This window comes from Pongo pygmaeus, chromosome X (genome assembly GCF_028885625.2).
Source record: "Pongo pygmaeus isolate AG05252 chromosome X, NHGRI_mPonPyg2-v2.0_pri, whole genome shotgun sequence".
In the NCBI taxonomy this organism is placed as follows: domain Eukaryota; kingdom Metazoa; phylum Chordata; class Mammalia; order Primates; family Hominidae; genus Pongo; species Pongo pygmaeus.
Window position 1 is genome coordinate 120,321,725 of NC_072396.2, and position 9,740 is coordinate 120,331,464.

The following is a 9,740-nucleotide window of genomic DNA, read 5'->3' on the forward strand; positions in this document are numbered from 1 at the left end:
GGAGGTGAGACATGCGGGCAGCAATACTGCTTAACAAAGCATTGAGATGTTTATAGCTATGCATATCTAAAGCACAGCACTTGATTCTTTACCTTGTCTATGATGCAAAGACCTTTGTTCACGTGTTTGCCTGCTGACCCTCTCCCCACTATTGTCTTGTGACCATGACACATCCCCCTCTCTAAAAAACACCGACAAATAATCAATAAATACGAAGGGAACTCGGAAGCCAGTGGGATCCTCCATATGCTGAACGCTGGTCCCCTGGGTCCCCTTATTTCTTTCTCTATACTTTGTCTCTGTGTCTTTTTCTTTTCCAAGTCTCTCATTCCACCCAATGAGAAACACCCACAGGTGTGAAGGGGCGACCCACCCCCTTCATCTGGTGCCCAACGTGGAGGCTTTTCTCTAGGGTGAAGGTACGCTCGAGCGTAGTCATTGAGGACAAGTCAATGAAAGATCCCGAGTACGTCTACAGTCAGCCTTATGGTAAGCTTGTGCACTCGGAAGAAAGCTAGGGTAATAATGGGGCAAACTAAAAGTAAAACTAAAAGGAAATATGCCTCTTATCTCAGCTTTATTAAAATTCTTTTAAAAAGAGGGGGAGTTAAAGTATCTAGAAAAAATCTAATCAAGCTATTTCAAATAATACAACAATTTTGCCCATGGTTCCCAGAACAAGGAACTTTAGATCTAAAAGATTGGAAAAGAATTGGTAAGGAACTAAAACAAGCAGGTAGGAAGGGTAATATCATTCCACTTACAGTATGGAATGATTGGGCCATTATTAAAGCAGCTTTAGAACCATTTCAAACAGAAGAAGATAGTGTTTCAGTTTCTGATGCCCCTGGAAGCTGTGTAATAGATTGTAAAGAAAATATAGGGAGAAAATCCCAAAAGGAAATGGAAAGTTTACATTGCGAATATGTAGCAGAGCCGGTAATGGCTCAGTCAAAGCAAAGTGTTGACTATAATCAATTACAGGAGGTGATATATCCTGAAACATTAAAATTAGAAGAAAAAGGTCCAGAATCAGTGGGGCCATTAGAGTCTAAACCATGAGGGCCAAGTCCTCTAGGTCAGATGCCCATAGCATTACAACCTCAAACGCAGGTTAGAGAAAATAAGACCCAACCGCCAGTAGCTTATCAATAGTGGCCACCGGTGGAACTTCAGTATCGGCCAACCCCAGAAAGTCAGTATGGATGTCCAGGAATGCCCCCAGCACCACAGGGCAGGGCACCTTACCCTCAGCCGCCCACTAGGAGACTTAATCCTACGGCACCACCTCGTAGACAGGGTAGTGAATTACATGAAATTATTGATAAATCAAGAAAGGAAGGAGATACTGAGGCATGGCAATTCCCAGTAATGTTAGAGCTGATGCCACCTGGAGAAGGAGCCCAAGAGGGAGAGCCTCTCACAGTTGAGGCCAGATACAAGTCTTTTTCAATAAAAATGCTAAAAGATATGAAAGAGCGAGTAAAACAGTATGGACCCAACTCCCCTTATATGAGGACACTATTAGATTCCATTGCTCATGGACATAGACTCATTCCTTATGATTGGGAGATTCTGGCAAAATCGTCTCTCTCACCCTCTCAATTTTTACAATTTAAGACTTGGTGGATTGATGGGGCACAAGAACAGGTCCGAAGAAATAGGGCTGCCAGTCCTCCAGTTAACATAGATGCAGATCAACTATTGGGAACAGGTCAAAATTGGAGCACCATTAGTCAACAAGCATTAATGCAAAATGAGGCCATTGAGCAAGTTAGAGCTATCTGTCTTAGAGCCTGGGAAAAAATCCAAGACCCAGGAACTGCCTGCCCCTCATTTAATACAGTAAGACAAGGTTCGAAAGAGCCCTACCCTGATTTTGTGGCAAGGCTCCAAGATGTTGCTCAAAAGTCAATTGCCGATGAAAAAACCCGTAAAGTCATAGTGGAGTTGATGGCATACGAAAACGCCAATCCTGAGTGTCAATCAGCCATTAAGCCATTGAAAGGAAAGATTCCTGCAGGATCAGATGTAATCTCAGAGTATGTAAAAGCCTGTGATGGAATTGGAGGAGTTATGCATAAAGCTACGCTTATGGCTCAAGCAATAGCGGGAGTCATTTTAGAGGACAAGTTAGAACATTTAAAGGGAAATGTTATAATTGTGGTCAAATTGGTCATTTAAAAAAGAATTGCCCAGTCTCAAATAGACAGAATATAACTATTCAAGCGACTACAACTACAGGTAGAGAGCCACCTGACTTATGTCCAAGATGTAAAAAAGGAAAACATTGGGCTAGTCAATGTCATTCTAAATTTGATAAAACTGGGCAACCATTGTCAGGAAATGAGCAAAGGGGCCAGCCTCAGGCCCCACAACAAACTGGGGCATTCCCAATTCAGCCCTTTGTTCCTCAGGGTTTTCAGAGACAACAACCCCCACTGTCCCAAGTGTTTCAGGGAATAAGCCAGTTACCACAACACAACAATTGTCCCCCGCCACAAGTGGCAGTACAGCAGTAGATTTATGTACTATACAAGCAGTCTCTCTGCTTCCAGGGGAGCCCCCACAAAAAATCCCCACAGGGGTATATGGCCCGCTGCCTGAGGGGACTGTAGGACTAATCTTGGGAAGATCAAGTCTAAATCTAAAGGGAGTTCAAATTCATACTGGTGTGGTTGATTCAGACTATAAAGGTGAAATTCAATTGGTTATTAGCTCTTCAATTCCTTGGAGTGCCAGTCCAGGAGACAAGATTGCTCAATTATTACTCCTGCCATATATTAAGGTTGAAAATAGTGAGATAAAAAGAACAGGAGGGTCTGGAAGCACTGATCTGACAGAAAAGGCTGCATATTGGGCAAGTCAGGTCTCAGAGAACAGGCCTGTGTGTAAGGCCATTATTCAAGGAAAACAGTTTGAAGGGTTAGTAGACACTGGAGCGGATGTCTCTATCATTGCTTTAAATCAGTGGCCAAAAAATTGGCCTAAACAAAAGGCTGTCACAGGACTTGTCGGCATAGGCACAGCCTCAGAAGTGTATCAAAGTACTAAGATTTTACATTGTTTAGGGCCAGATAATCAAGAAAGTACTGTTCAGCCAATGATTACTTCAATTCCTCTTAATCTGTGGGGTCGAGATTTATTACAACAATGGGGTACGGAAATCGCTATGCCCGCTCCATTATATAGCCCCACGAGTCAAAAAATCATGACCAAGATGGGATATATACCAGAAAAGGGACTAGGAAAAAATGGAGATGGCATTAAAGTTCCAATTGAGACTAAAATAAATCAAGAAAGAAAAGGAATAGGGTATCCTTTTTAGGGGCGGCCACTGTAGAGCCTCCAAAACCCATACCATTAAGTTGGAAGACAGAAAAACCAGTATGGGTAAATCAGTGGCCGCTACCAAAACAAAAACTGGAGGCTTTACATTTATTAGCAAATGAACAGTTAAAAAAAGGACATATTGAGCCTTCATTCTTGCCTTGGAATTCTCCTGTGTCTGTAATTCAGAAGAAATCCAGCAAATGGCGTATGTTAACTGACTTAAGGGTCATAAACGCCATAATTCAACCCATGGGGCCTCTCCAACCCGGGTTGCCCTCTCCGGCCATGATCCCAAAAGACTGGCCTTTAATTATAATTGATCTAAAGGATTGCTTTTTTACCATCCCTCTGGTGGAGTAGCATTGCGAAAAATTTGCCTTTACTATACCAGCCATAAATAATAAAGAACAAGCCACCAGGTTTCAGTGGAAAGTGTTACCTCAAGGAATGCTTAATAGTCTAACTATTTGTCAGACTTTTGTAGGTCGAGCTCTTCAACCAGTTAGAAACAAGTTTTCAGACTGTTATATTATTCATTATACTGATGATATTTTATGTGCTGCAGAAACAAGAGATAAATTAATTGACTGTTTATACATTTCTGCAAGCAGAGGTTGCCAACGCAGGACTAACAATAGCATCTGATAAGATCCAAACCTCTACTCCTTTTCATTATTTAGGGATGCAGACAGAAAATAGAAAAATTAAGCCACAAAAAATAGAAATAAGAAAAGACACATTAAAAACACTAAATGATTTTCAAAAATTGCTGAGAGATATTAATTGGATTCGGCCAACTCTAGGCATTCCTACTTATGCCATGTCAAATTTGTTCTCTATCTTAAGAGGGACTCAGACTTAAATAGTAAGAGAATGTTAACCCCAGAGGCAACAAAAGAAATTAAATTAGTGGAAGAAAAAATTCAGTCAGCACAAATAAATAGAATAGATCCCTTAGCCCCACTCCAGCTTTTGATTTTTGCCACTGCACATTCTCCAACAGGCATCATTATTCAAAATACTGATCTTATGGAGTGGTCATTCCTTCCTCACAGTACAGTTAAGACTTTTACATTGTACTTAGATCAAATAGCCACATTAATTGGTCAGACAAGATTACGAATAATAAAATTATGTGGAAATGACCCAGACAAAATAGTTGTCCCTTTAACCAAGGAACAAATTAGACAAGCCTTTATCAATTCTAGTACATGGCAAATTGGCATTGCTAATTTTGTAGGAATTATTGATAATCATTATCCAAAAACAAAAATCTTCCAGTTTTTGAAATTGACTACTTGGATTCTACCTAAAATTACCAGATGGAAACCTTTAGAAAATGCTCTAACAGTATTTACTGATGGTTCCAGCAATGGAAAAGTGGCTTACACAGGGCCAAAAGAACAAGTAATCAAAACTCCATATCAATTGGCTCAAAGAGCAGAGTTGGTTGCAGTCATTACAGTGTTACAAGATTTTGACCAATCTATCAATATTATATCAGATTCTGCATACGTAGTACAGGCTACAAGAGATGTTGAGACAGCTCTAATCAAATATAGCATGGATGATCAATTAAACCAGCTATTCAATTTATTACAACAAACTGTAAGAAAAAGAAATTTCCCATTTTATATTACTCATATTCGAGCACACAGTAATTTACCAGGGCCTTTGACTAAAGCAAATGAACAAGCTGACTTACTGGTATCATCTGCATTCATAAAAGCACAAGAACTTCATGCTTTGACTCATGTAAATGCAGCAGGATTAAAAAACAAATTTGATGTCACATGGAAACAGGCAAAAGATATTGTACAACATTGCACCCAGTGTCAAGTCTTACACCTGCCCACTCAAGAGGCAGGAGATAATCCCAGAGGTCTGTGTCCTAATGCATTATGGCAAATGGATGTCACGCATGTACCTTCATTTGGAAGACTATCATATGTTCGTGTAACAGTTGATACTTATTCACATTTCATATGGGCAACTTGCCAAACAGGAGAAAGTACTTCCCATGTTAAAAAACATTTATTGTCTTGTTTTGCTGTAATGGGAGTTCCAGAAAAAATCAAAACTGACAATGGACCTGGATATTGTAGTAAATCTTTCCAAAAATTCTTAAATCAGTGGAAAATTTCACATACAACAGGAATTCCTTATAATTCCCAAGGACAGGCCATAGTCGAAAGAACTAATAGAACACTCAAAACTCAATTAGTTAAACAAAAAGAAGGGGGAGACAGTAAGGAGTGTACCACTCCTCAGATGCAACTTAATCTAGCACTCTATACTTTAAATTTTTTAAACATTTATAGAAATCAGACTACTACTTCTGCAGAACAACATCTTACTGGTAAAAAGAACAGCCCACATGAAAGAAAATTGATTTGGTGGAAAGATAATAAAAATAAGACATGGGAAATAGGGAAGGTGATAACGTGGGGGAGAGGTTTTGCTTGTGTTTCACCAGGAGAAAATCAGCTTCCTGTTTGGATACCCACTAGACATTTGAAGTTCTACAATGAACCCATCGGAGATGCAAAGAAAAGCACCTCTGCGGAGACGGAGACACCGCAATCGAGCACCGTCGGCTCACAAGATGAACGAAATAGTGATATCAGAAGAACAGATGAAGTTGCCATCCACCAAGAAGGCAGAGCTGCCGACTTGGGCACAACTAAAGAAGCTGACGCAGTTAGCTACAAAATGTCTAGAGAACACAAAGGTGACACAAACTCCAGAGAGTATGCTGCTTGCAGCCTTGATGATTGTATCAACGGTGGTAAGTCTCCCTATGCCTGCAGGAGCAGCTGCAGCTAATTATACCTACTGGGCCTATGTGCCTTTCCTGTCCTTAATTCAGGCAGTCACATGGATGGATAATCCTATAGAAGTATATGTTCATGATAGTGTATGGGTACCTGGCCCCACAGATGATCGCTGCCCTGCCAAACCTGAAGAAGAAGGGATGATGATAAATATTTCCATTGGGTATCATTATCCTCCTATTTGCCTAGGGAGAGCAACAGGATGCTTAATGCCTGCAGTCCAAAATTGGTTGGTAGAAGTACCTACTGTCAGTCCTAACAGTAGATTTACTTATCACATGGTAAGCGGGATGTCACTCAGGCCACGGGTAAATTATTTACAAGACTTTTCTTACCAAAGATCATTAAAATTTAGACCTAAAGGGAAACCTTGCCCCAAGGAAATTTCCAAAGGATCAAAAAATACAGAAGCCTTAGTTTGGGAAGAATGTGTGGCCAATAGTGCGGTTATATTACAAAACAGTGAATTCGGAACTATTATAGATTGGGCACCTCGAGGTCAATTCTACCACAATTGCTCAGGACAAACTCAGTTGTGTCCAAGTGCACAAGTGAGTCCAGCTGTTGATAGCGACTTAATAGAAAGTCTAGACAAATATAAGCATAAAAAATGACAGTCTTTCTACCTTTGGGAATGGGGAGAAAAAGGAATCTCTACCCCAAGACCAAAAGTAATAAGTCCTGTCTCTGGTCCTGAACATCCAGAATTGTGGAGGCTTACTGTGGCCTCACACCGCATTAGGATTTGGTCTGGAAATCAAACTTTAGAAACAAGAGACCATAAGCCATTTTATACTATCGACCTAAATTCCAGTCTAACGGTTCCTTTACAAAGTTGCATAAAGCCCCCTTATATGCTAGTTGTAGGAAATATAGTTATTAAACCAGACTCACAAACTATAACCTGTGAAAATTGCAGATTGTTTACTTGCATTGATTCAACTTTTAATCAGCAGCACCGTATTCTGCTGGTGAGAGCAAGAGAAGGTGTGTGGATCCCTGTGTCCATGGACCGACTGTGGGAGGCCTCACCATCCATCCATATTTTGACTGAAGTATTAAAAGGCATTTTAAATAGATCCAAAAGATTCATTTTTACTTTAATTGCAGTGATTATGGGACTAATTGCAGTCACAGCCACGGCTGCTGTGGCAGGAGTTGCGTTGCACTCTTCTGTTCAGTCAGTAAACTTTGTTAATGATTGACAAAAAAATTCTACAAGACTGTGGAATTCACAATCTGGTATTGATCAAAAATTGGCAAATCAAATTAATGATCTTAGACAAACTGTCATTTGGATGGGAGACAGACTCATGAGCTTAGAATATCATTTCCAGTTACAATGTGACTGGAATACGTCAGATTTTTGTATTACACCCCAAATTTATAATGAGTCTGAGCATCACTCGGATATGGTTAGACGCCATCTACAAGGAAGAGAAGATAATCTCACTTTAGACATTTCCAAATTAAAAGAACAAATTTTCGAAGCATCAAAAGCCCATTTAAATTTGGTGCCAGGAACTAAGGCAATTACAGGAGTTGCTGATGGCCTTGCAAATCTTAACCCTGTCACTTGGGTTAAGACCATTGAAAGTACTATGATTATAAATTTCATATTAATCCTTGTGTGCCTGTTTTGTCTGTTGTTAGTCTGCAGGTGCACCCAACAGCTCCGAAGAGACAGCGACCATCGAGAACGGGCCATGATGACGATGGCAGTTTTGTCGAAAAGAAAAGGGGGAAATGTGGGGAAAAGCAAGAGAGATCAGATTGTTAATGTGTCTGTATAGAAAGAAGTAGACATAAGAGACTCCATTTTGTTCTGTATTAAGAAAAATTCTTCTGCCTTGAGATGCTGTTAATCTGTGACCTTACCCCCAATGCCATGCTCTCTGAAACATGTGCTGTGTCAAACTCAGGGTTAAATGGATTAAGGGTTGTGCAAGATGTGCTTTGTTAAACAAATGCTTGAAGGCAGCATGCTCCTTAAGAGTCATCACCACTCCCTAATCTCAAGTACCCAGGGACACGAAAACTGCAGAAGGCCGCAGGGACCTCTGCCTAGGAAAGCCAGGTATTGTCCAAGGTTTCTCCCCATGTGATAGTCTGAAATATGGCCTCGTGGGAAGGGAAAGACCTGACCGTCCCCCAGCCCGACACCCGTAAAGGGTCTGTGCTGAGGAGGATTAGTATAAGAGGAAGGCATGCCTCTTGCAGTTGAGACAAGAGGAAGGCATATGTCTCCTGCCCGTCCCTGGGCAATGGAATGTCTCGGTATAAAACCCAATTGTAGGTTCCATCTACTGAGATAGGGAAAAACTGCCTTAGGGCTGGAGGTGAGACATGCGGGCAGCAATACTGCTTAACAAAGCATTGAGATGTTTATAGCTATGCATATCTAAAGCACAGCACTTGATTCTTTACCTTGTCTATGACGCAAAGACCTTTGTTCACGTGTTTGTCTGCTGACCCTCTCCCCACTATTGTCTTGTGACCATGACACATCCCCCTCTCTAAAAAACACCGACAAATAATCAATAAATACTAAGGGAACTCAGAAGCCAGTGGGATCCTCCATATGCTGAACGCTGCTCCCCTGGGTCCCCTTATTTCTTTCTCTATACTTTGTCTCTGTGTCTTTTTCTTTTCCAAGTCTCTCATTCCACCCAACGAGAAACACCCACAGGTGTGAAGGGGCGACCCACCCCCTTCATCCAGGCATTTCCATGTATCCTCTGAAATCTAGGCAGAGGTTCCCAAACCTCAGTTTCTGACTTTTGTGCACTTTCACACCCAACACCATATGGAAGCTCTCATGGCTTTGGGCTTGCACCCTCTGAAGCCATGGCCTAAGCTGTACCTTGGCCAGTTTTAGCCATGGCTGAAGCAGCTCAAATACAGGACACCAAGTCCCTATGCTGCATAGGGCAGGGAGGCCCTAGGCCTAGCCCAGGAAACCATTTTTTTCCTCTTAGGCTTCTGGGCCTGTAATGGCAGGGGCTGCCACGAAGGTCTCTGGCATGCCCTGGAGACATTTTCCCCATTGTCCTGGCAATTATCGTTTGGCTCTTTGTTACTTATGCAAATTTCTACAGCCAGCTGGAATTTATCCTCAGAAAATGTGTTTTCCTTTTCTATCACATTGTCAGGCTTCAAATTTTTTGAACTTGGGGGAAAGGGTAGGAGAGGGGTGAAGGATAAAAGACAACAAATTGGGTACAGTAAATACTGCTTGGGTGATGGGTGCACCAAAATCTCACAAATCACCACTAAAGAACTTGCTCATGTTACCAAACGCCACCTGTTCCCAAAAACCTATGGAAATAAAAAAATACAATAAAAAAGATATAAACTAAAAAACAATTATGGCTGGAAGTGCTAGCATTTTACATTGCTTGATGGCAGTAGATATGCTTTAGAAACCAGATTAGTTACGTTATAATGTTAACAAAGGGAAATTAATTTTTCTCAGCAGACATTATTTTTTCTTCCCTTAACTTTCAAGCCAACAAATTAAAATTATTTAAGGGCTACTAGGGCAACATTTATGATGGGTAATTCAAGGCTGAC

At 41.0% G+C, this 9,740-nt stretch overlaps 1 protein-coding gene across 1 annotated transcript; it reads left to right on the forward strand.

Moving 5' to 3' along the window:
- Positions 1-462: 462 nt before the first annotated feature.
- On the forward strand, positions 463-7,960 carry LOC129024889 (endogenous retrovirus group K member 6 Env polyprotein-like). Its single transcript, XM_063660085.1, is given in 2 exon segments — positions 463-489; positions 5,844-7,960. A coding segment is annotated over 1 exon segment (2,100 nt). The 5' UTR covers positions 463-489; positions 5,844-5,860.
- The last annotated feature ends 1,780 nt before the right edge of the window (positions 7,961-9,740 follow it).